Source organism: Centrocercus urophasianus, unplaced genomic scaffold (assembly GCF_019232065.1).
Source record: "Centrocercus urophasianus isolate 14NV4802_14NV808 unplaced genomic scaffold, USGS_Curo_1.0 seq_11, whole genome shotgun sequence".
Lineage (NCBI taxonomy): Eukaryota > Metazoa > Chordata > Aves > Galliformes > Phasianidae > Centrocercus > Centrocercus urophasianus.
The window spans coordinates 55,076,270-55,104,091 of NW_024884253.1; the positions used below are offsets into that span (position 1 = coordinate 55,076,270).

The following is a 27,822-nucleotide window of genomic DNA, read 5'->3' on the forward strand; positions in this document are numbered from 1 at the left end:
TATTTTCACCCTTGTTTAGTCTTAATATTCTGGTTCTTAAAAGAAAATAAAGTATAACACATTTATTTTAAAAAAGTATGTTGTGCTGCCTGCTTCTGTTCACCATATACGTATATTACCTATCTAATCTTGTCAGAAGACAATTAACTGATTAGTGGTTTATCTGATATCACATCCTTCCAAAGTTCTGTAAATACCTACCTTTAAAGAATGCAATTCATTCCTGTAAGATCCAGGTTCTGTTTCAGTGAAATCAGCGGTAGAACATGAATGACAGAAGGCATCAGTCTCTATTCTTTGCCAGTCTGCCAGATCTGCAGAAACTCTGTGCTGCTACAATAACACTGAGCCCCCAGTTACCAGAAAGTGAGATGAGGAGCACTCAGATAAAAGTCTGCAGGTAATTAATTATGAGTTATTTTCAGAAGCTACTGGTGTTTGCTATTCAGCAATGTTATTAGTGCAACTAGAATTAGCTGTAATAAGATCAGCACAATTCTTATTAGCAGTAAACACTATGACATTTTTTCAAAGTGATTTATGGTTTTTGATGGGTGATGTGCTGGCTTTGGAGAAAAAATATACTACTGTGTTTTTAAATGCCATCAGTTAAAACTTACAGAACAACTTACTTGAAACTGATGAATGTGTGAAGTTACTCTGTAAACATACAAACTTGGAATGCTTTAGGTACATCTTTTGAGATACTGTAATGCTTTTTGTAGGTTGAGACAATGAACAGGATACTCAGAAAGAACGTGCACATTCCTTGCATTCAGAAAGTGTTATTCCATTCCCTGTAAAGGGAAGAAATGAGAAATTCTGCCAGATAGAATACTTTGAGGCAGATCTGTTAATTTCCCTAAGGCCTGTGATCTGTGCCTTAGACCTCTGTGGGTGGGTGGGTTGGTTAAGAATAAGTAAATTGGGTTTGACACATTACACTGAGCCACTGGAAACTGATTAAAAAAAAAATCAGAATCAATGTATTATCTTTTTAATAGTAAGACAAAATAAACTAAAAGTGGGAGTTTATTTTTAAAGTTTTCCTATTTTTTTAAATCTACAGACAGCTAATATTCCTGTATCAAGACGTCCTTTCTGCACCTGTTATTGGAACATTAAATCAAATTTCAGTTGTCATGGCGGTCAGTAACCACTAATAAATAAGGATATGTAGTTTCATATAACCACACATCTTCACAAAGGACTCTGAGCACCAAGAATAAGTTATTCTTGTAATTTCAATCACACTTGTACTATGCATTAGTAATGTTGATGAGTGCTTAGGTCTTTTTCTTTTGATGAAATTATCTTCTCAAGGAGTGAACCTCTTGTGGAACAGAATTGACTTGGTAAGATGCCACAAAGAACAGCAGAGCCAGGTTCTGCCACTTTGTTTTGGGCAGTCTATTGCTCACTTGGCAATGCATCTTCACCAAGAAATGAGATTGTTGCATGGCAAACACCTAAATATAGTTTTGCTGTTACTCCCCTTGAAAGCATAGAACGTGCTATTTTCTTTAAGTACTCCTCAGTATTCTTTTTCTAAGTCAGCAATACCAATGGTCAAGATGTAAGGTTTGATAAAATTCTCTTCAATTTCAGACACTTGAATTTTCTTTTTAGATACCATTCTACAAATCAGGATTATGTGAAGCATATGTAGAAAGACAAGGAGCTACTGTAAGTGCTGGAAGACATCTCACTTCTTCAGACAGTTACATCTGTCTGTGACTGCTGTTGACAAAGACAAGTATTTTTCACAGGGCAAGCAATTTGCTCTACAGAAGAGAAAGTTCGAAGTTTTAAGCCCATTCTGTTGTCAAAATGTATCTCATTAATCTGAGTATAATAAGTATACTCAATCAGCCAAAAACCTTAAGAACCTCCCTAAGCAATTTCACTAGATTCCTCTGCTGTAGTGGGGTCCTAATCCTGTTCAAAAGCATTAACATTTAACCTTGAGGCAAAGACAGACTGAAGAGTCCTTCTGGTGGTGTGAAGCTACCCACATGTCCTGTAGGTTCTGTTGATGAGGTGTTAGAGAGCTGAATATTTCCCCACTCATGTTTTGTTCTCCCAGGCCCACATAGGATTGGGTGTCTCAGAAACAAAAGTGAAGCATAGAAAAGAGACAGAACCCAGAAGCATAACAGCAGTTCCTGTTTCAGGCCATTCTGCATATGCTTTTCTATCTTTTAGTATGCACTATTTGTGGGTTTTATAGATGTGTGGAGGTACTGAAATTGCTAACTCACAAAAACTAATTGCAGTCAAAGTGCTGGCACAGTTGTAGGTATTATTATATACCAGTTGTAGGTATTGCTTTCATGCAGCTATACAGTAGAGTCAAACAAACAAGTAGTACTGTACACGAGCAAAGCTCCGTGCATGTTGCTTCAGCCATTGCAAGAAGTCTGGAATTTCACACAAACTTAATATACCTAAGTTTTGGAAGCTGTGGCTTTTGTATGAAGATATGTAATAGATAGCTCCATTGTGGAAAAAAACCATAGTGAATGGAGTTATAATCCCTATGAAAACATCAAATGAATTGTAGCGCACCATACTCCAACAAACCACAAAATCTAGATGTTTATATCAAATACTATGCTAATTTGTAGCTATGTAGATGAAAAGAGGTGTAACTTACACTCAGATTTGACTTAAAAGTAACAGTATCTTTGCTAAGATTCTGATATAAATCTTTACAAAAGATACATTAAGTATTTTTTTTCCTCTTTTCTCATTGATGGTTTTTAGCTGGCAGCACCACAAAAAGTTAATCCAGCCATCCTCCAAAACTGTCTCTCCTACACACTTACAGCCAGACTTACACCTAGGTGGAACAAGGCTGGTCATCTCCTGGTGCAAGGTATTCCACACACTCAGATTAAGAATCAAGCGTTTGTTTTTTTTATTATTGCAGTTACTTTCCTTACTTTAACTACTATATTATTTCCATATGTCTTTTCTTTAGTTACATTTTCATTGCTTATTTACTCCTTTATTTAAGTTTTAAACCTAAAAAAAACCAACATCTTTTTTATCTTTTCCTCTTTATAATGGACTAAGTTATTTTAACTGAGTGTAACATAGAGAATTAATCATTTCCAAATCAGATATTACCACATAGCTGTGCTGCTCACAAAGAAATGAGATCATACAGGCTCTCAGCTATACTAAGCAAAGCATTTGCACTGCTCACAGATTCCCAGCTATACTAAGCAAAGCATTATGCAGGTTGGCCAATAAACACATACAGGAGAAAAAAGAAGTCAAACTCACCCAGGCAGGGAAAAGACTCTCCAAATACACAGCACTCCTTCCCAGAAAGTAGCCTAAACCCAAGAGATGCTCTACCTTCTATGGCTGGCCCTTATATGAGCCCAGCATGACTCCATGCTGGGTCCACCCCTTCTGATCATGTGGGGAGCACAGATGCAAACAATTTGTGCTCCTTGGATCAGCCATACCCCTTCACCAGGTGCTCAATCACCAATTCAGGCTGTGACCTAACAGCCCCCCTACAACAGTAAATGTCTTCTAAGAACATCATCTGTTTTTCAGATTTGTGCTTTCATCAATGGAACTGCTAGGCTTGACTATGTTTTTCTAGTACAGAAGCATTTTTCTATCATCTACCTCTGTATGGGAACTGCTGAATCACGGCCTGAACCTCTGATTGATCACCTGAGGCGAGCAATGAGTCAGCCATGGGAGCACAGGTGAAGGCAATTCAGCTGTGCTGCCAGAAGATGTGGAGCCTGGCTCACCTCTCCTAGACCCATATAGGAGTTGACCCCTAGTGAGGGAGGACCCCCCTTTGAGAGGTCCCTGTTTTGGAGTTTCATAGTGAGCCCAGGATATGGGTATGCATCCTCTCTATTCTGTTTTGGCTTTGTAACTGCATACCTAAACTCTTTGGTACATTTCATGACTGTTACATCTGTGTGTTTGTTGATTATAGAATCTCCTACTCATTTTTTGTTCTTCTGGATAGAAGTTCTGTTGCCTGACATCTCTATATTATGCATTAAGATTTCAAATTACTGAAATATGAAAAAATAGGTGTTTCAGATGCTATGGTGTTTTCCTACTAAGTAAAGCTGTTGTGTAGATCATTCAAAATATACAATGAGAAAAGGGCTATGTGCTGTTATTTCTAGCCACAGTATTAGCAGTATCTTTCTTTTCAGTGTCTTCAAGGCATACACGTCTGTGAAATCAGCTTATTCAGTAATAACAAGTAGAAGGCTAGGTAGTAGCTCATATAAAATGCAGCTTCAGTGAAACTTTAGCAAACAATGGGCATGCTCCTGGTGCATGCAGCTTGCTTAATCATGTGTGCATTGCTAAGTCTGGCAAAGTTTGTGGTAGGTGTTAAAACGTATGGTAGTACTATACAGCTTTGATTTTGAATTTAAGGAATTCATGGACCTTTTAGTCAATTAGAAATATTTCTATGTGTAAGTTCCTTCTCAGAAGAAAAAGAAATCTGTGAATTTTTATCCATTAATATACTTTTGTCTAGCTTGCTTTTTGTTTAAGATGCTAATAGTTTAGAAAATAATATTTATTTATTTTGCATTATTAAGGAAGAGATTTTTTGTCTCAAACAGGAAAGCAGAATGCAGTTGGTAAGTACAGCTTTCTGTTAGGAGTAACCTTGTGTAAGTGAATAAGGTGTAGTTATGTCAACTTAAGGTTGAAATGATGCCTCTATCTTATTACAGCATAATATTTTTTCATTCTGAAGTAATCTCAGACAAAACAGCCTTGATGGCAGACTGTTTTTTTTCTATGTAATTGTTGTCAATTTGTCTGAACCCTTGTAAGATTACACACAGATAAGTAGTTTTTTTTCTACTATTAATCTATAGCTATAGGTTAAAACCTATCATTAAAATATTATGGTTATTACAATTTAAATGCACTGGCCTAAAATTACAGCGTGGAAGCCTAATCATAATAATAGATAGGAAAAGGAACAAAACTGACTGTTTGCAGTTTGCAAAATTAAAGCATGCTGCTTAACTATTGCAGGAAATACAAAACTAAATTTATTTTTAAAACTCTGGTATAAAAATGAAAGATTACATTTTGGGGTATTGAATCCAATTTACAACAGATGAATATTTTGGCATCCAATTTGCAGCAAGAATATATATTTGGAAGTGTAATGCATTCAGACTCTGCACCACAGGTGGGTGAATGTTTCAGAGGAAAGTCAGTAAGTGCTTGCCCTGGTCAAACGTATAGTTTCGAGCTCCCAGTTGCATGGATGGCCCTGAGTTCACAGGGGGATGTATAGATTGCAGTTAGTTGTTGGGTTTATTTTCATTCTTAAAATGCAATTTTTATTTCCATGCTGAGATCTGTTTTTTAAACTCAGTACTTTAACCAGCAATGGCTGTAAAAAATCATTTGCTTCAGCAGCTTAACAGTTGAGTTGTGGTTTGGAACAGGACTTTGGACTTTCAGTTTTATTTTAGTTCTAGACATCAATGTATCAGAGAAGCAGCTTTGCATCAGTGTGGAGGCTTGCTCAGTCCGATTACCACCCCCTGAGGTATTACACAGTTCTATTTTCTATGGCTGTATTTATCTTACTACTCTTTATCTTCATTTCTGCTAGGTGACTTACAATTAGCATGATGGGGATAGAATGGCTTATTTCTGATGTATTAAGAAGTAATCACTTTGACTAACTATACAATCATTAAGTGTGTAACACCCGTGTTTTTTTTATATTGAGGCATTCCAGCACGCATTCCAAGTATCTTTGTCATACAGATTCTAGACTACTTTCTAAATTTCCTTCTAACAGTCTTTTCTAAAAGCAAGTCACAATCTCACTGTAATAAATAACCAGTTTTGAGTAACATATTAGAAGTGAAGCTGCAGGTAATATGTCAGCACTATGTATAAGGTAAATGGATGTGTTTTTTCTGGAATTTGTTGTGTTTTCTATGCAGCTTCCAAAACGCAGGAGCAGCCTGTTGTGCATCTTTGTAAATGGCTTAAGAAGTAATGGCTGAGGCTAAAAATTGGCCATGTCAGTACATCCACACATACAGAGGCATATTTGTTAGATTTTCTGATTTTTTTTTTTTTCCAAAATAAGTATTTTGGATCCAAAGTATTCTTTTAAAGAACAGAAAAAATAAGATTTCTTTTGTGACCTAATTGGACAGCATGAATATTAAAGCTGTCCTTACGTCATTTTGGAATTGGATTAATGGAAGGGATCGTGGTGTGGCTTCATTGTCTGTTTGACTATTTGAATACTTTTCTAAAACAGAAATTGACTGATTTTCTTATCATTTAAGAAATGCAAACCATGCTAGAGCATAGAATGAGAAAATGTTTTTTAAATCTGTGTTAGGTTGGCCCCAACAACCAAATTTTTCCTTTGTGAGAATGTGTTCTAATTCTGTTGCTGGGATCTTGGCACTTCATAGAATCGTAAAATGGCCTGGTTTGAGAAGGACCACAATGGTCATTTAGTTTCAACTCCCCTGCTATGTGCAGGGTCACCAGCCAACAGACCAGGCTGCCCAGAGTCACATCCAGCCTGGCCTTGAATGCCTCCAGGGATGGGGCGTCCACAACCTCAAATCACTTGATCATGCAGAGTGGCTTCTGAAGTTCCTAGGCAGTCGAACATGTTTTTTAAAATTAAACTCAGAAACTCTGCATGAAAGTGAGACAGTTCTTAGTTTGTTTTGTATTCTTATTAACACAATATTTAAATTTCACTGATTTCACTTATTTCATAAAGAGTCTGTGAGAGATGAATGAATAATGTATGAATTTCATTATATTGTGATATACAATTAGTGTTTATATTTAAATTTTGTACTACTATAGAGATATTTGCAAATAACTTTTTTCTATTTTAAGCTGGAAGATTTTGATATTTCGGCCAACGCCATAAAGCTGTTTGAAAGCAATGAAAACACAGTTATTGATGGTCATTCCATATTAACTAACTGGTGCTATGTTTTGCCAAGGTAGGCATTTGTTTAAATTACAGCAGAAACAAATATTTCTTGGAACATATGCCATTCAAATTGTAAATTCAGTGCTAGTGATAAGAACACGTTTTACATTCAGGAAATTTTCCTTCTAGGTCTCAGTGTTATGGAAAATGTGAAAGAAAAACGAGTGAATCACAAATTATGTGTTTAAACATCGTTTCAATTTTAGTACTCTTTGCTACTGTTGTAATGTTACTTTTCTTTGAGTATAATTGTAGAAGGAAGTGTAAATTTAAAGATAAAAATATTTACATCTCTGCCACAGACTGTCTCAATCCTCACCTATGGCTTTCATCATAAGTGTCAGAAGTCATTATATGTTTTAATTTGCTCTATACTCAGTGGTAGTAGGTATTACAAGTGGGTATTACAGATGAGTGCAATCAGCCTTGTAGGTTCCAAGCTCTTGTCTATATTTCAGGAAATGTTGCTTTTGCTCTGCTATCTTATGAACTGAAGATGTTAGTTCTTAAAACTGGAGAATAATAATACTTTAAATGCCAAATAATCATGGAATCATAGAATCATCAAGGTTGGAGAAGACCTACAAGCTCATCCAGTCCAACCATCTTCCTGTCACCAGTAGTTCCCACTTAACCCGTGTCCCTCAGCACAAAGTCCAAACACTCCTTGAATACCTCCAGGGTTGGTGACTCCTCCTCCCTGGGCCCATTTCAGTGCCTGATTCTTTTTTTCTTTTTTTTTTTCCCTCAAAGTCCAATGTATTTTCAAATGAGCTTTATGACATCCTTTATAAGCATTTTTTCCACCTGTGCACAGCATGAAAATGGGTCAGATCATAAACATCAGCCATGGAATTCCTCCAGGATCTCCTTTCCACTCATATGAAGAATTTCAGATGCACTGGAAGAATCTGGTAAAAAGCACTGGTTTCGTATTTTCCCTCTCCTCCTCATGTTTAATATGAACTTAAATTTGTAATGCACATTTGTGGGGTTTTTTGTTTGTTTTTTAGTATGGATATATTCTTCCAGAGAATACTGAAGGGAGAGAAATATATTTGAGTGTTTACTTCAAGCCAATAGGGGAAAGGTTATTTACGTATCCTTTGAGAATGTTTTTGTTCCACGTTCTCTATCACTCTGCTGGCTGAGACCTAAATTTTCATTTTTGAATGCTCCACATTTTCTTCTACAATTTCCAGAAATCAGTGGAATTGTATTGTTAGTCAAACTGAAACAAAAAATTACATCTGTCTGTGCTAGAATTTTATGCTAGAAATTATATGCTAGAATAATAGGAAGTCAAATAGGTCAGGTTGCTTCTCAGCTTCTGTAAATATGATATTGCCAATCTAAATGGTGCCTTAAAAGGAACAGTTAAATTAACACTATTTCTGTAAAACTGTGGTGAGCAAATATTTATTGTAAAGAGATTTTCTTGCTAGGAAAGACTAGATTAAAGGTTATATACCATTATTGCAGTAGGGTAGAACGTTTGAAGTCCTGTCAGTTTATAAGCTTCGGTCACTTAAAGTAGATGCTTTTCTTCAACTTTCTGGAGAAAAAAAATCTTTAGACATACTTCATATTTTTTTCTAAAGGAAAGTGATTCATAATTGTGAAAATACAAAGAAGCTTGTTATGTATCCCTGAACACTATTCAGGTACCCTCTGAGATGCATTCGGAGTCAGCCAGTGCAGTATTTCCCTAGAACAGATTCAGAAAGTGTATTGAATTCTTTTATTTCTGATGCAAAGGCTAAGTTTTCACACCTGTGTGGATTTCCAGTAAGGATGTCAAGCAAAGCACTTTATGCTACACAGGAACTCTCCCGGACCCCAGTGTGTGTAAGGTTTTTGTCATTTTTTTCTTAATAAAAATACTAGTACCATGTATTCTGTTTCTGATTTGAAGTAAGCTTTGTGATATTCAGAACTCAGTGACAGCATGAATGTGTGCTTTCAACAATGATCAAGTTCTTTTTAATAAATGTGTAATGTGTCATTATTTTACATTGTTATATTGTTGTTCAGTTGAAAAATACATTAGAAAGGAAATTAGCATTAGAATTAGTGTTATAGCATTAATTTGTTGCCATCAGTATTTGCTGTTCTATCATCCTTATTTTACAGTCAAGTTTCCAGGACTTTCCCACACTCCTTTCAGAATAATAAGTTTTAAAGATATTCTGCAAATTATTTTTTAAAAAACAAACTAAGGGAAAAATTAAGTTGCATAAACTTGGGCATTTAAAAGCACTCCAGCTGTTAGATTTAATCTGGCTGGTGATGGAGAGGAGGCACAACACCCTTAATTGGAGTTTTAACAAAGACTGAGACTCAAATTTCTCAGGCAGCAGTATGTGAAAGAAGTGAAGTAATTAATTCTCAACAAAGAATGCTGACAGAAATTGCAGAGATTTTAAAATACTATAATCCTCTTTCAGAACACAGTTCCTATTTAGGTCTCTTCAATGATCAAAGCTAGGATGGTTTCTCCTTGTCATCTGCAGTTTTTATAGGCATCCAGACAACTTTTGTTCAAAATATAGATGCCTTTATTAGTCCTAAGAGCCTATCAGACAAACTCCCTGCAGACCCCTTTGAAAGGGCGTTGTCCGGTTGAGAATCACTGAACCAAAGTAATAACAGATATTTTACATGGTCTGGTAATGGCAGGACAAGGAAGAATGTTTTGAACTACAAGATGAGAGATTTATGTTTGCTGTTAGGGGAAAATTTTTCACTCAGGCTCTGGCACAGCTGCCCAGAGAAGCTGTGGTGCCCCATCCCTGGAGGTGCTCAAGGCCAGGTTGGATGGGGCCCAGGGCAGCTCTGCCCATGGCATGGGGTGGGGCTGGGTGGGCTTTGAGGTCCTTTCCAACCCATACTGTTCTATGATTCTGAGTCAATGATAATATCTGTAATTTAAGACTTTCCTTCTGAGAAATACAATATTGCAGCATAGTTTATAAACAACAGAAAAACTAGGAAAGGAAAAAATGGATCTTCAGTTATGGTTACAAGAAAATATTATTCAAAAATACAGGCAGTTATAATTCAAAACAGGATTTTGTATGGTTATATATTGTTGAGTGTATCATATATATTGTATAGAGATGCATTAGGTGATCAGATTTTTAAACCCGGTTAATTGAGTTTAGCAGCTCTCCCTATATTGCAGGAAATACAGTCTGAGTCTATGAAATTGGCTGGAGAGATGGTTTGTGTAGTATCCCTGACCCAGACACCTCCAAGGAAACAGGCTTTGGCTAGCATTTCTTCCTCACGCAGTAAGGAGAACAGCCACTGGATGGAGCATTTGATCAAAGAGCCAAAACCGCACACTTCTTCAAGTAGCAAGGAAAGTGCAGAAGAGATCAGCGTTGAAGCAACTGAGAAATTAATCAGTAAGCAAATACCTGGAATATCGGAACTACCACTTTGGAAGTCCTTAGGAGTGCCTGGAAGCTCCGCCTTTAAACACCCTCCAAAAAAGATTAGTAAGATTATACCAATTTTCAAAGGAAGGTTAACACAGATGAATGGAAACACCACAAATCAAACTGATGGGAAGGAAAGAAAAAATGTTGAAAGACAATCACTGGTAAAATGTGTTAAATCTTCTATGTTGACTGTTTGCAAGTCCAGCTTAGCTGGGGTTTATAAGCCTGCTACTCACAGCAACTCGCTTCAGATAATTACTGAGAAAGCATGTATAAAACAAGACGTATCTGTATTTCAGTGGAGAACAGAGTCCAGTGGACAAATGATTAATTCTGACTCTTCCAGTAACTCAGCTGCAGGTTGGAGTTCATGTGAAGTAAGTCACAATAAGGCAAACTCTCCTTCACTGCATAAGAATGTTAGGTCAGCGCTTCAGAAATCTGATATCAGTCCAAAACTAAATACATGTGCATCTTCCACTTCCAATTCAAGAGTGGGAAAAAATTTTGCAAGTCAATATGCCATACAAGTTCTCAGGAAACAATACCAGTCAAAGAAAGTACATTTGCAGAATTGTAAATTAGAGAATGAAATGAGAAATTCCAGTTTATTACAGCAACAAACAAAGAAATCAAATGAAGGACGAGGGTTAAATATTCATGAATCCATCTTAAATGATACAGTGTGCATTGCCAAAAATGATGAAAGCAAAGCATCCTACGGTTCTAAGAACTGTATTGCTAAGACAACCTGTCTTCCTTCCAACTCTGTCTGTGAACAGGTACAGTAAAGAACAGTCACTGGTTCTCACAAAATCAGCATATTCTGAAACAACACTGGGCGATAAAGAGGGTGTCTTTCATCATGTTCTGCCATCATTCTCAATATAATTGTCTAAAATTATCTGAAATTTCTACCACATGTATTAATGTTTTGAAATTAACAATTTCCAGTGTTGTTCTGGAAGGGAAGATGATTTACTTCGACCTCTGAGACAGATAGTTTTTTTATTTATTTATTTCAGGCTTTTAAGGTGGAATAACTAGTTTCAATTTCTTTAAAACTGTTCTATCAGTCTATCAAGATTTGTTTAAGGGTGATTTTTTCAGTGTTCAGTCACTGTAAAACCATATTAATGAGCAGTCTCTGGGATGAATCTCAAACCTCGTTGTTTGTGTGGTGCTGACTGCAGAGTATATAAAGCAGTGCTCTGTTAGATGACATGGAAGGTTTTGCAAATATGAGTTTAATCTAAATTTTGCTAAAAGTACAAATCACAACACAAAGGATTCCTCCTTGGTATAAGGAAAATAATCTCCAGAGTGAGAGTAGCTAAGCACTGGAATAAGTTGCATGAAGAAATAGAACTATTATCTGTTCAGTTTGTTAAAACATGACTGGGTGAGGCCCAAAGTAATGTGATCTAACTTTGAAGTTATCACTGCTTTAAGTAAAAGTTGCAACTAGATGACCTCAAGGCATTCTCTACAATCCGAATTTTCTGTGATTCTTATTGTATTTTGATAATACAAATAGCTAAGCTGATTTCAGTACAATTTTTATGGGAATGATGTCCTGCAGGTAGGACACATGGATGAAATGTGTTGTGCTTCTGTTTTCACCTATAAAATGTGATGTGATGTGTTATGTCCTGGCATTTTTTACCGTTCCATGTGCACAGTTTTTTAGACTTATTAGCTCCTAAGTGCCAAACCACTGGGAACTAAGGGGCATAAGACTTTTTTGCCATCTAATAGACACATTTTAGCTTCTAGAGTGACAAGACATGAAGCAATTTCTAAACAGGGTAAGTCAGGATATCAGGATGAAACCTGGCTTGAGGAGTAGTGAGATCATAATTCACGCTGCTAGTGGTAGACATTACAAATACTTGTTGGTGAGATCTGATTGACAAGATACTGTTGGTGTTTTTTTTTCTTTTTTTCCAATGAATGTATAAACTTCTATACTTTAAGATGTCAGATATTTGTTCCCTGTAGACATGTGATGAAGCAGTGACCTCAAATCTGATTCATTCAACAAAGGAGAGCAACAGGGAAGCATCTGTAAAGAAAGGCTCTGCCAGAAAAAGACAGGTAAAAGACCTACACACATACACCCTTAGTCCAATCTACAAGAACTCAAATTAAGAAATAAAAAGGAAAATATAAGCTTTATCATTTTATCATGTTCCATTTAAAACAGAGAAATAAAGAAATATTACTGAGCCCACTCTTGGCAAAAATGATCATTTATGCTGGTATTATTTCAAATGTGCATTTAACACTCTTGTCTCCTGCAGAAGTTAGTACTAGAATGAAAGCTTTAATGATGTTACATAATGTAAATATGTTTCTGAAGTAGAATCGTACAGACAAAAGTTCTATCTGTCTGGCTTAACTGTGGGTATTCTTATTGGCTGTGTAAATGTTACGTGCATGTTACATGCTTGAATTCAGCATTATTTAGGTAGAAATGAACTCCTAAAGGCTAGTTATGAACCAGTGTGGAATTTTAAAAGGTATATTTTCTCAATTATTTAATGTATTTCAGATGTTTTATTACTAGGAAGGACAGCAGCAATTAAATGGTTCCTAATACCAATTGTGTTTTTTGACCTTTTCCTCTAAATTCTGTTCTAATGACAATAGTGTGTAATTTAAAATCCTCTTAATTTTTTCATTACTCTTAGTTATTACTTGTATTTACCTCTAGGCTACACTTCTGCTTCTCAATGTCAGTCCTTCAAAACTCAGTTATATCTTTCATTTCTTTCTCTTTACGTTCACATTCTTAATGCTTTTACTGTCTAGAAATTAGGCTGATCAGTGAGGAGCGGGTCTAAAGCTCAGTACAATTGTATTTTCTTACACAGAGATGTAAGTATTATCTGTGCTAATAGCCAGCAGAACATACTGTGCAATCGCTCTATAAAATAAGTCCGGAGGCGCATATGTTGCACACACCTATCTCTGTTTCCATCCAGGTTCCCTTGCCTTTTATGTTTTATCTCGAGCAATCAATGACCATTTGAGGTCTCATTACCCATGCAGTATGAAGGGTCTTTGCACTTTGTATGTCGACCTGAGAGCCCTGCAAGCTGCTTTAGGGAGGTGGCAGCAAGTCCTCGCTGGCTGCCTGCCATTCCCACACTGCAGCAACACTACTGCTGGCACCGGTGAATTGGGTGCACAGATGAAGGGGAGCCTTGGCTGGAGGCTTGAGAACATCCAGAAGAAATTTTTTAGTTGTGCTGTTAGCTTGTATTACTGCTTAGTTGTTTTCCTGATTTTTTTGCTCGTTTGTTTTGTTAACAGAAAGAAGAAGGCTCCTCAAAATTAAAGAAAGTCAAAAGAAGTAAGCCTTTTATTTAGGATATGATGAAGTACTGAAGAGAATTCTGGGTATGTTCATTATGAAGTTAAAGGATTTTTCTCATTATTCAAATAATACTGCATGTCTATAATAACCTTTGTATTTTATGGATTATGATATCAACTGTCTCCAAACGAATCACTTTTACTAAACAACTGGTTTCTAGAATAAAATACAGAGGTAGCAGAAGCCAAGGTTAACTGGAACAAGAAGCCAAAGTCCTTGGTTTCTTTGGACACCAGCAAATAAAGCATTGCTTTATTTTTTTTCCTTTTGTTACAGACAAAAGCATATTCTAGTACTGAGAACTTGGCTTTAATTTGTATCTTTGCTCTTTTTTTAGACTAAAATAAACTTCTTTTTTTTTTTTTTCTGCTGCTGCTGAGTTTCATTTGAACCTCAGCTAAAGTTAAAACTATAAACCATTACAGTGGGACTACAGTGGTTATTTAATACCACTACATGAAATAGGGTAGCTAAATGCTTTTGTGGTGCCGAGATCCAAGGACAAAATGGCCTGTCATACAAAATGAAAAAAATTAGTTTTATGGCCAGATACTTGAACCCACAGCATGGATTGTTGCTGATAACTCTCTTGCAGAATAGAATAAACTTTTCCTAAGAATATTAAGGGTGCATACAATGTATGAAAACCACTACTTTTATTGCTCTAGTAGTATATTGCACATTTTAGGAGAAAAATATGCAGGCAGGAGCAAGCCTTTCCAGTTCACTGTTTTAGAGATATGTAGAAGAAGATTTATTCAGAGAAAAACATTGGTGTGTGAACAATGATCACGTAGACACAACAGTACAAAAATATAAGCACAAATCAAATAGAAAATATACAAATTTAAAAAAAAGCAAAATACAAACTGTGTGTCTTTTAATCTGGCTTTTGGCTTCAACAATAATGCTAACAAGTAGCCAAATATGCATGTTGTCTCCGACGTATACTTTTTGTCCTTCTATTCTTAGTGTTGATAAATTCTCTCAGGTGAATGTTACTATCAATTGCCTTTCTTCCTGAAGGAAGTCTGTTGTACCCATAGAAGATTTTCATATGGGGCCTTTGGATTCTGCTATTCAGCAAATCTATTTCTGTATCTAGCGTTTCATCTGCCCTGCTTTAGTTTCAAAGCCAGACAGTTGAGGCATAACCCTTCTACAGATGTGATCTGTTTCAGCATATTGAGCATAGACATCTGACTTGTTGAGAACTGACAGGGATCGTGTTCCTGAGAATGGCCAGAACTTTAACTTTTTAATGTACATAAAATTACAACTTTCTTGTTTATAGAAATTAGAAATATATAAAAACAGAAATATAGAAATTTATAGATTAGACACCAAATGGCCAAGTTGATTATTGTAAGTAAAGCATAAATGCTGGAGAACAAGTTGTCATTCATGAAGTGTTTATCATAGAGTCGTTTGAGTTGGTATGGACCTTTAAACGTCTCCAAGTCCCATGCAATGAACCAGGACACCTGCAGCTACATCATGTTGCTCAGAATCCATCCAGCCTGACCTTGAGTGTCTCCAGGCACAGGGCATCCACCACCTCACTGGGCAACACGTGTCAATGCTTCACTACCCTCATGGTAGAACAACTTTTTTCCTTATATCCAGTCTAAATCCTCTCTCTTTTAGCTTGAAACCATTCCTCTTTGTCTGATCACATATTTAATATATGATTTCTAAGAATACCACTGGTATGGGTTCATCATCGGCACTGGAGACTTAAAAACAAAACTAGAGCTAAAATAACTTCTGCTGTTGGATCAGTGCCTACGATTTCATTTCTGAAAAAATTTGCTTTGATTTTTCTTTATGATGTATTACTGTACTTGCATTCAGAATACGTTTTTTCTTCAACACTTGAGAATTACTTTTAAGTTTTCAAATTTACTGTGCAGCAACAGCTGTAGGTGAGAAGGTCCTAGAGTGGAATTCAGTTATGTAGTTGACAAGAATGACTTGGATCTTGTAATTCATGGCAGTAAAAACATTTTTTATTTTTTTTACTATTAGCTTCTGAAAAGGGTTGGTTTGTTACTAATGTGCCACATTCACAGCCTGTAAACTGCTTGAGGAATTCAGAGTGATTCTGATTTTCTTCCCAATTTCACTGGACCAAAAAAAGGGGATATGTTGATAAAGCATATAAAATGCTATTGAAAGAAGCACATAATATTTTAAGATCCTTAATATTTAATTCTAGCACTAAACCATTCTCGTTCATTCTGTTTGTATCTGTGTGTAGACAATTCCCCCCTCTCTGGGGAAGGAGATACTCAAAATAGCAGAGCTGAATTTCCCAAGCCACTCATCTACAGAACTCTTCCTGTAGCTCTACTTTTGTGTTGTTGTAGGATACTGACCTTTGGATATGGTTGCCAAATTCCATTTAGCAAATGAGAACCTAAAAACTCATCTGAGAGAGTAATAATACTAATATTTTACACAAAATTAATTTCTACCATTGATGTAAGGATACTGTACACACAATGAATGTGGGGGATCCACACAACTGGAATTAAGTAAAAATTCTCAGTAGTTTTGTATATGAGAGCTGGATCACTATTATATTGTTTCTTCTAAAACGTGGATTGTCCCAAGCCAACATTTAGGAATTTCTCTTGTAATCGAAACGATACAGTATGAAATTCAAACAAAGCCATCTTTCAAGTGCTTTCTTGATGTAAAATATAAAGTTGAAGTAATAACTTTTTGTTATATAAACATAGCATGATCTGTTTATTGAAGGAACACATAACATAAATTTGAACACATTTACATGGAAATTATACGTGGTGAAAATGTGTATTTTCATTGAAAAAAAGATTCTGAATATTTTTTAATCACTTTAATCACTCAAAGATAAAGCAATTTATTTTATAATGCAGGAAAGCTTATTTCCAAATCAGATCGGGAATAACCTTTGGTCTGTATGCCTTAGTAAGTTGTTAGAGCCTTGCTCCAAAAAGTAGATGTTATCACGTTACTGCTATTATCCTGTCCATTTTTCATTGCTGCAGGCTTGTTCCAAATTGCGGTTAATCCAATTTACTGCATGGTCAACTATTTTAAAATGCTGGAGAATGGTTTCTTCAGATTCTGTCTGTTACAATTCTGTAGAACTAAGACTTCATCTCAGCTAGTTAAAAAGCGGTGAACGTACTTCTGCAATGGAAATTGCTGTCTCCAGAACCACAAAAACAATATTTTGAGGGATTTAAATTTAAATACTCAAAATGTTAGAGGAAAGACAGGGTTGAGTATGTATGAATGACAGCTTTTTCATTTGTTCTGTGTAAAGATTTAAAAAAAAAAAAAAAAAAGGAAAAAAAGAACTTGGAATGTTCTAGATACAAACTCTGTAAGGAAAACACAAATACAGAGATACACCAACTTTTGTTGCATATTAGCTGTGCTGTTCTGAGTTGCCTTTAGATTTCTTTTGTGATCTCAGCTTTTTCTGTTTTCCTCATTCAGGCTTCCAAGAGGCCATTAACGTACTTGAGGATCTCTGAGCTTTGTGACCTTTACTCTGTTTATGTCATGTCACTGCTACCTGTTCTGGATGAAAAATTGAAGGTTAAATACATACAGTCAAGTGAATCCATATGTCACCACCTCCCCCAGACAGTTCAGGTTAATAATCCTCAAATGGTTGTGGAAATTCAGTTAATTGTTTGGAATTCTTTAATCACATTATGTCTATCCAAGCACTTGCTCACACGCCTGATTGCTGTTCCAAGTTATTTTGAAGTTTCAAGTTTGTATTTTTATGTCATAATCATATTTAATGACCCAATTATTTGCTATATTATCTGCATCTCTTTGTTTCAACAGTAAAACATTCCTAAATAACTTCTTGTCAAATAGTTCAAAAATAACTAATAAGTAGTTTTTATTAGTCAGGGAATGATCTCAAGGCTGGATTTGATTACATCTTCTTTAGCTCCTGTTATATCTTTTAGTGAATTTCCATTCCCACAGATAAAACCACTGGATATAAAGGGTTTTTAAAGTCCCGTTCACAATGCCGCTCTTGAGCAATTCATGCAAAATATATGTTGCTGGCATTTAAGTAATTTTATCAAAATAAATGTAGTTACAAATTTACATATGAATTATTTTGGTTCCATTGTTGTTGTTTGTAAGTGAATATTATTGTGTTACGTGGAAATTAAGAGGCAAACACCAATTTCTAAACTCAAATGATATCAAATTGTAGTATAAGGTTTGCTTTGGTAATACATTGCCAAAACCTTTTTTTTTTTTTCTAAAGGAATTGGTACAGTAAGACTTCACATGCTTTATGAAAACTTTGGATATTGCCATGGTTGTGTTTTTATTTGCCTCATGTTTCATGTTAGGATTTTTCTCTCCTGCAATAACAAGTTTGTTTATTTCGTAACATTTCGTTATTTATTTGAAATGGAAAATGTTAGCATAGTTCTAATTTAATGGTGCCAGCATTTAAAAGAAAGTGAGCACTTCAGTGATTTGTAAATTTATTGCATACAATATAAAAAAAACTGCATCACACAAATAACACGAAAAAGAGCAATATACTCATCAAGAAACCAAACCATATTTATGTCGTTTGAAAACTGGTATACCAAAGCCACTTTTCAACTGCTGTGGATTAGTTATTCTTTCATAGGTTTGTTTAGATGTAATCTATCTTTTCCTTTCTCACAATATGGAAAAGCTTGTGGAAAAGTTGTCTTTCTGCTATGCTATGTAAGCTTGTGCTTCATCTGGTCTGTCTGTCATAGTAGCTATTTAAGTGCTGCCTGTTTCCAGCATTTGCCTGGTATCTCCTTATTAACGGAAGTCATTCTGCATCACTCTCATGTTTTAAAATGTTTGCATCACTTCGTGTTATCAATTATAATACTCCAAAGAGAGAAAATACAATTATTGTATATTCCATTTGTTCCACTTCAAATAAACTACTGAATAATTCATTTGTGCTAAATGGCCAAATCCTTCTTAGCCTGTGCTGTGGGTGGGAATTACTCTAACCCTCCCAGCCCTTGTAAATATGCAGCAACATGTTTGGTACAGAGTGAAAATGCACCAGGTGCAGGAGTGGTGGTGGAAATGCTGCTGTTAGGGAGGTGAGGTTAGTGCTGGGGCTGCCTTTGCAGGGGTTTATTGGTGCTGAAGGGATCTTCACTGCTGCCTTTTGCTGTATGTGGAGCAGCATGAAAAGCTTCTCTCAGTTCCTCCTGTAATGAATTCTCACTAGCTGGGCAGTGCCCTCACTGCCTGGGGTCACCTGGGGCCTCCGTCCGTAATGTCTGCAGGTTGGACTTCTCAGAGGGAAGGAACAGACAGACTCACTCACCTGCCCCAAAATATCCTGATGTGCATCAGTAACAGGTGGAATTGTAAAAAGTTAAAGAAATCCTTGGGAGTCAGAAAATGGTCAAAGGTCAAAAGGTAGAAAATATTACCCACCCTTTGATGGCTGCTGGTTTATCATTTTGTATGGCTCTTTCATCAGTTTTTCTGTGTCTAAGTCAATTCAGACTTCCATGTGGCAAAGCTTTCTCTGTCTTCAGTACTGGAGGATTCAGAGGACTACAGCTGAACTATTTGTGATGAGTTTACGTTATTTAGCAAATACATACTTCCAGAGAGCAATCTGGTGTATTATGCATATTTTCATAAGTTGACAGTGTTCTTTTCTTCCACAGATGTAACAGATGTAAGCCAAAGGCACTTCTTACATTCTTTAAACTGGCTTCTGCTCAAACTCCTTGTCAAATCTAAACTTAGAAAGTTACAAATTATTTAGGCAGATAAGCTTGCTATTTATTCCCTTGGTGCAGGGTTTGTACCAGCTTGTGTTAATAGTTGGTTTTAAAACAGCCAGGTTGAAGCCCCCTCTCACTGTATCACAGAGTAGTGGAGTGAATGGAGTAATTCAAGGACTTTGGGCCGCATGCTGATCAGCATGCTGGTCATCACTTCGTGGAGAACCATGAAGAATTTCATGGCATCTGTCCTATTTGTTCTGGAAAACGATGTGTTGCAGCTGTGAAAAAGATTCACTGTTCTATCTTGTTGCAATGCTGTAGTTTTGCTAGTCTGCACAATGCTGAGCGGCGGCTCAACCTCTCACCTAAAAATTTGCAGCCAGGATGAGCATAAATATTTTCCCTGGGATCTGCACAGAACTGGATGCAAACTCTGAGTAGCTTAATCCCCCCAGGGCAGCATTAGATTCCAGGACAAAACAGCCTTACTTTGCTGGAAAATATGTGCAAATTGTTCCCAATTCTATCAGGAACACACGTAGCTTCTTGCAATGATCTTACTTTTTTTTTTTTTTTTTTTTTTTTTTTTTAAAAAGAGTGACAAATTTATTTTTAGACTCTATGTTAAAAAGATTTAAGCTTACTCTGCATCACCTTGTTGTATAATACCTTCAACAGACAGATAGTGTGAGTGCAGCCCAGCTCAGCTGGCTTCAACCCCCGTATCAATGTATGAATTTACTTAAATACTGTTAAACTATTTGAAGTGGTCATGTGGGTAGAAGTGCTGCCGTTGAACTTTACTGTGACCAACCAGCACGCGTTGGCCCAGTGAAATGCATTTTCCTTAATTACCTTAATAAGATGTTGCAGCAGATTTAAGCAAGTGCTAAGATTGGCCTTAGAGCTGCTGCCCACCTGACTCGGCTTACCTGCTCCAGCAGAATTGGCTTCAGTTGCTCATGTGCCCCAGTGCCTTCCAGAATGAAAGAAAGTTATCCCATGGTGAGATGCTACAAAGGTACTTGTCCCTGCACAGTCAAAATAGATAAAAATACTTGTTTAACTTTTTATGTTACATTTGGGATTCTACTATGCAGCATTGATATTTCAGGTAGGATATTAGGAAAAACTTCTAAAGAGTGGTGAAGTGCTGGAACAGGCTGCCTGGGGAGGTGGTTGAGTCACTGTCTCTGGAGGTGCTCAGAAAACCTGTAGGTATGCTACTGAGAGATATGGGTTAGTGGGCAAATATTGGCAGAAGGTGGATGGCTGGACTGGACAGTCTTGGAGGATTTTTTCAATCTTTCTGATTCTATGATTCTATGTTTTTATTGTGAGCGGAGCTACACAGCTGTGGAATACTTCAGAGGAGGAACATGAAGCAAAATTCAGCCTTTACTGAAGAGCAGAAAAGGGTGAGATGTCATAATTCAAACTGATACTGTGTACATTTTATCATCAAAAGAAAAAAAATACTATAAAATGAATTTCATTTCCTTTTCTGCCATTTATTCAGTGGAAAATAATAAGGAAAAAAGAAAAACGGACATTCTATAAATTAAATATCCTCCTGGAGATCATTGTGCATCTTGTAGCACATATGACCAGCATTATAAAGAGATGAAATTTGTGTAAACTCAAACACTGTTAACCATATACCTTACATAGTGCTCTTTTCATAGAAAGAAAGACTGAAGTAAGAAAGACAGTTCCAGAAGTTTTATTTCCTGAAAGATCAGACTTCGAAGGCTGACAAAAGTCTGTATTCCCCAACCCTGGAGGTGCTCAAGGCCAGGTTGGATGGGGCCCTGGGCAGCTGAGCTGGTGCGGGGCAGCCCTGCCCACGGCACGGGGTTGGGGCTGGGTGGGCTTTGAGGTCCCTTCCAACCTGAGCCATTCCGTGACTCTTATGAAAAGCATTTCATTTTGTATCAAACCTCACAGTTCCTGTAGGAATGCCCTCACCAAAATGCCACCCAGAGAAGCCAAGCACTTGGTCCAGTGGGCCAAACCTGGGTTTTTCAGTCTTCTAGCACTAACTGAATATTCTGCCTCTTTTTTTCAGAGATTTTGTAGTTTGGAAAGAGTAACAATGAAATCAGGATTCTGCCCATCAGTGAAACTGAATGCATCCAGTAATGGAAAATGTATGGCTCCCTGTCCCTGGGCACTGGGCCAGCCCAGCATGGTAAAAGTATACATCTTCATTAATTCTCAGTTAGAGAGGAATTGATTGATGCTAGCAGTGTAAACTCAAACAGTGTAAGCTGTTGCAGCTTTGAGCAACGTTGCCTGTAAGTTCCTTTTGGCGTCGGTGTGCTTCACGACCTGGGAGTGCACGAACTAGCACCAATATGGCATGATGTTGAAGTCTCTCTTTATTGAGCACTACACCCTCTTATATACTCATGCCTTGTTGTATGTTACCGCCTTTTAGGGAGGGGTCATCCTGTCTCGTGACAACACGACATTCTGTTATGCCTCTTTTACGCCTGTAACAACAGTAAGCCACCTCCTTCAGGGGAGAAAATTTAGTTTCAGGATTTAAGCCTGTTACTACTAGCTATGCTTACACTCTCTGGCCATTGGAATGCCAGTGTCTGGTTAGTTCTGAGGACACAGCAGGGTGTGGGATGCTGACCTTCATATCCTGGAGAGCCAAACCTGCAACCCGTGGCTCTGAGCATGGTTCTCATTGCCTCTCCCAGACTGCTGCTGGTCTGGAGGAGTGGGAGTGGGCACCATGCTGTACTAAATGGCAAAGAGCCCTTTAGAAAACTGGTGCACACGTCTGATGTGTGACTGCAGAGATCAATAATTTTAAGTAAACTCAGATTAAAAGCTACTTACTTTCTGCACTGTAAGTCAGGGTCAATACAATGGGAATTTCAATATTAAATGCTGTATGACTTTGCATAGAAAGTTGACATCTGATTGCATCTTTTTAAGTATTGCATTCAGTGTTCAAACCGGAAAGTTTGGAAGGTGCTATGGAAAGTTTTTTTCTGCTTTGCAACTGAAATTAGTTGTGCATTTTTCCTGAACTTCAGTCAAAAAGATGCATTTGTGTCCTATCGTATGCAATTTTTGACTCAAGGTGGAGAACTGAAGCAGCCTTGCTGGCAGCTGAGCAGGACAACACAGACTGGGAGATCTGCTAAAACATCACCGTAGACAAAATAGGCAAACAAAGGTGCAGCAGGAAAGTTTTTGCTGAGCCCACCCCTCAGTACCTCAAGGACATAACCACCCACATGCCCAGCTGCAATCTCAACTGAGCTCACTTAGCTGTGCATCAGTGATGGCATAACGTTGAAAGTATGCATCATTAATTTTTAAGACAGCTCCCGTTAGAAAGAAACTATTAGACTTTGTGATGAGTGTAATAGACTTGCCAGGGCTAAGTTTTATCAGCACAACATTCTTATTTTCATGTCTCTGAAGAGCTGGTATCTGTTTAAGTTACAGTGATGCTCATTTATTGTGCAGTTTCATGCAGTACCCGAGGGAAATCTGACACAAAGTGTGGCTCCTTCACATCAGCTGTAAATGCCTCTCTGTACCATCAGGGAGAAGGCTTCAGAATAATAATGCACCAGTCTTTTAATATGCTCATTGCCAAAGGTTTAGCACTAAGTATTTTTTTATTTTATTTTGTGAACATAGGCAAAGATATTTGTTCGCTATTACTTGAAAATATAATACATGATATAAATAATGTTATTATCACCTTTGACTGCTTCAGTCAGGTAAGCTCAGGAGATCTGTACAGGAAGGCTTTGTGGTGCCACGAAGTGTTGCTAGCACTTGGCTAGGGAAACGTGGTCAGAGACTCCAGCTTCTGATAAGAGCAGAGAGCAGGTAAGCATCACGATTTATAACTTGCGCACCTTGGTTGCCTGCTTCTCAGTGAGTTCTTTGCACATGGAATTATGTCTCCCTTCAGGGTTATGATGGCACTTCTATTAGCACCAGTTAATCAGTCATGTTGAGCTCTGTGTTATATACGTCCCTCCTTTCCTTCAGGTTGGTGCACACTCAGTCCAAAGTCTCAGAGCCTGCAGTCTAGTGAAGGTCTTCTCACCTCTGCCTTAAGAACTACAGCACGCTCAAGACTTCAGCATGAATAATGCACTTTGGGGAATGCTCTGCAGAAAGTAATTAATGAGCCTGGCTTTCATTCCCGGTGAGTCATGTTTGGGCCAGCAATGATTTTCATACAGCTTAGGTTGTTCACTGTTAGTTCAGAGGAGAGATATGACTAAGTGTGGAGCCAGGTGTCGTTTGAAAAGAGAATCTGGCAAGAACTGAAGTAACCTTTCTTTTCACCGTTTTGGTCTTTTGAGATCAAGGTAATTCATTCTTAGTCATAAATGTTTGGTTTCCCTCACTTTCTCCTGATAAATTTTACACACTCCTACCTTAGCTTCCACACGTGCATCACCCCAAGTGGTGGCCAAGGAAGGACCAAAAAGTTAGCCAGTACTCTATGCTTGCATAATCTGATTTGAAGGTACCTCTAAAAGAGGGACCCTGGGAGTTATCTTCTGAAGCAGTGACTTTTCCAGGATGCAAGTGTGAGGGAAATTGCTGCTGATTTCAGACAGGTAATGCTATTCCTTTGGCTGCATAACCACTTTTCTTCTATCATCTTCTCTATCCTTTTATGCTCAAAGCTCAGTGGTTGATGCTGAGAAGAGAATTCCTTCAACTACGTACATAGATGGAGGGGAAAACATATGAGGGACAGCTGAGGTCCCTGGGTGGTTCAGCCCAGCACAGGGGAGCTGAGGGAAGGCCTGATGGCGGCTGTAGCTCCTCACAGGCAGCACAGGGGCAGTGACAGGGCCCAGGGAACAGCATGGAGATGAAGATGTATCAGGGGAAGGTCAGAGGGGAGTTAGGGAAAGATTCTTCATCAGAGGGTGGTGGGTATGGAACAGGCTGCCAAGGGCAGTGGGCATGGCCCCAAGTTCTGGAGTTCAAGCAGCGTTTGGACACCACTCTCATACATAAGGTTTGAATTGTGGGTGTTGCTGTGTGGAGCCAGAAGCTGGACTTGGTGATCCTTGTGGGTCCAACTTAGAGTGTACTATGATATCTGGGAAGCGATCCTGTAGCATCCCAGGAGGTGGAGATGGAGGGAACAAAGGTACTATTGGATCTAAGCAATGCAAGGAATTAGGGTTAAATGGCCTCAGGATTGAGGGGTGGAGCTATTTCTATCCTAGATGACATCAATGGATTTTGACCTTAGCCAGAGAGTATTGTATATGCCCGCATAGGTGCTCAGGGAAATCTGATGGTGCCATTCAGTGCCAGCTGCTGGAGCCTAGACAGCTCAGGACTTGGTTTCCCTCTTTGCCTTTTTTAACTTTAGTGGCAGTGATAACTAATAACCTAAACCAAGCAGAGCCGTTTGTATGAGAGCAAATAGTGCTGCATGCAATGCAAAGAACCAGCTGAGAGTTGAACAGATTTAGGGGTACCCCCCATGCTCAGGGTCTGGCAGAGTGCACCAATGAGCTGTGATACAAATCCAGGTGTTCTTCAGCCTCAGTTGTGCCCAGGAATAATCTAATAAGGGGGTACAGAGGTGGCTGAGAGACCAGCCCTGCAGTTCTTGACTGCTTATTAAAAGTCATGGGAATTTCCATATGTAAGATTTGGCCCCAAACTATTTTTAGTATCTGGGGAGTATGTTTTGTTGCTTGGAGTTTGTGATAAAATGGGGAAATAAGTTCTCATGCCCCTTCGTCTCCTGTTTATCAGTATGGCTGCACTGAATCCAAAAGAAGTGACCTTAGAAAAGAGAACTTTATGTTACAAAAATACTTGTACAGACTAAGACTATATGGAAAGCATGTGAATATTCCTGAAATATGATCAAAACAAAACCCAGATGACTTGAAGAGATTGAAGTAACATTATCTTTCCTTTATTCAACCCAAGCGGAATTTAAATCTGCTGCAGGCAGTCTCTAGAAATAGCACTTAATGTGATGCCAGAACATCCTGCAGAAAAGGTACAACATATTAATGTATGTAGGTTGTCTTTGATTTCATTTAGTTGTTTGAAAGGGCACAGCCAGATAACCACAGTAATGGTATTTGTGGGACCCACTCATTTGGGATGACTGCTTACACACAGCGTTGCCTGTGCCTGCTGAAGAACAACAATATCAAATTAGACCAATATCTTAGTTATTAAAACATATCTGGCTTGTTTTATAGGAGTCTGCTTTGAAATTCATGAGACAGTACTTTTTTTTTTTACTTTTTTTTTTTTTTTCTTTTTTTTTTAATATTTACTCTCTTTCTGCCCTTGCCCTAGGGCTGTTGGCCTAATTTTACTTCTCTGTGGACTTCAGGCTCTAGTGGATTTACAAATCATTTACAAAATGAAAACCTCAGGTTTTCATGTTGTCCTTGCGTACCTCCAAACCCAGATGGACCTACCCCAGTGCAGAGACACTGAAATGCTGAGAGACATTGACAGATATTGGCTCTGAGAGGAATGGATAGAAGAAATAATTCAGTCAGTGTAGTAAAGCGCACATTAGCATTGAGATCAAAACTACCACTGATTTCAATGGAAGCAAGCTCAGAGTTCTTTTCCTTCTCTCTGCTGGCTTTGTTTTTTGTTGTTTTTTGTTTTTGTTTTTCCCTGCATTTTTGAGTAATTCCTGTTTCTTACAGGCTCTGATGCCTCCATTTTTCTGTCCATCTTGATTTTAGGGTAGAGTTGACAAGAAGAAACAACTACAGAGAAGAAAATAGAGCTGCTGAATGCCATAGTTAGGACTTTGAGGGTTTTTTTTCCCATGAGTTTTGCTAGAGACAGGTGAAGCCTTGAGTCCTGTTTCATTCCCTTCAGTCATTCCCTTTACATGGTTGGCTGATAACAGCTTTTGAATTTCTCATGCTGTTCTGGCCTCCTCCTTAGTCAGCAGATTTCTTCATAAGCAGACACTTGAGGTAGAAAAGAATGCAGATGTTCGATATACAAAGCAGAGGAAAAATACATACCTTTTTGTATTTTGCCAATTCTTGGTAATGCCTGCCTAGAGAAATATTAAAACCATATGCTCACATTGGCCTTGGTGCCTTTTGAAATGAAATGCTATCACTTAAATTCACTTTGTTTTTGTTGTTGTTGGTGGTGTCAGTGGGTTTTTGTTTTATTTTGAATTCATTTAAATAAATGTACAAAGATTTCATAATAAAAAAAAATGCTGACACACATTCTTGCAAAGAGGACGTAGTTTGCCAGTAACTGACCCTGACTTGCTCTTAGCTGTCTTACTTAATGAGAAATGCATACTGGGAATGGATGGCTGGAAGCCAGAATCAGGAAGATTTAATTGAGGAGCAAGTGAGAGTGATTAGCTATTGAAATAAGCTACGAAGAGAAGCAGAGGACTTTCCGTGCCTGGATGTCTTCAAATCAACAATCAGTCTCATGTGGACAAAATAAATAACTGAACAAACATTTATGGATCCTCCACAAAGAGCAACACTATGAGAATCAGTGCTCTGTGATCTGCAGAAGATTGCAGCATTTAATGGTTCCTTCTGGGTTAAGTTTGAGTTTAGGGCAAATTAGAATGCTGATAATGTGAATGTAACTTTCTGAACCCAAAATTCCCTTGCAGATTTTTTTCTCCAAATCTGCCAGACTCCAAATGTCCAAGAACTGAGTGAGTGTGGAAAAAAATCTTGAAAGAGCTGCCAAGGAAATCACGGGCCATTGTGTCCCAGGAGATGCTTGTGGGTGAAAACTTATCACAGAGAGAAGCTTTTCCCGCACTAAGGCCCCATGGAGAGAAGGTCTGCCTGCCTCTGGCACTCCTAGCCCTAGAATATCAAACACTTTGACAGTCAGCAGAAAGTTCACCTTCAGACAGTTCTTAAAATGCCCAGCATTACATCCCCTGTCTGTATACAATAAATGAAAGGTAATTAGAAAAGGAAAGACTCGGTAGCTTTTCTTTTCACAGTAAATAATTGTGAGACACCAAATAAGCTGCAGCTCTTTCAATCCATTTTTATAGAGTCTCTCTTGCAAAACAAGCGTGCATGTGCTTTGATTTCAGACTAGCATTCTAACCATTTTCTTCAAAAGTAGAAAGACAAATTGGCTCCTTTGCTTAGTGGGTTCCTGTGATCTGAGGCTGCACAGAGATATTTCCCGTTATCAGTATGCAGC

General features: G+C 37.8%; 1 protein-coding gene and 1 long non-coding RNA gene across 2 annotated transcripts; both read left to right on the plus strand.

The window, feature by feature from the left end:
* The first annotated feature begins 253 nt into the window (after positions 1–253).
* Positions 254–18,813, plus strand: CUNH18orf63 (chromosome unknown C18orf63 homolog). Its single transcript, XM_042808964.1, is given in 14 exon segments — positions 254–400; positions 1,070–1,148; positions 1,630–1,686; positions 2,767–2,878; positions 4,602–4,643; positions 5,499–5,575; positions 6,910–7,019; positions 7,827–7,923; positions 8,023–8,108; positions 8,674–8,857; positions 10,194–11,237; positions 12,433–12,552; positions 13,774–13,860; positions 17,330–18,813. Coding segments are annotated over 13 exon segments (2,199 nt in total). The 5' UTR covers positions 254–266; the 3' UTR covers positions 13,831–13,860; positions 17,330–18,813.
* A 1,383-nt stretch (positions 18,814–20,196) lies between these two features.
* Positions 20,197–27,528, plus strand: LOC122155165. The gene is made up of 4 exons (XR_006167156.1): positions 20,197–21,029; positions 21,680–21,802; positions 23,641–23,800; positions 27,269–27,528. It is a non-coding gene; the product is annotated as an uncharacterized LOC122155165 (long non-coding RNA).
* The last annotated feature ends 294 nt before the right edge of the window (positions 27,529–27,822 follow it).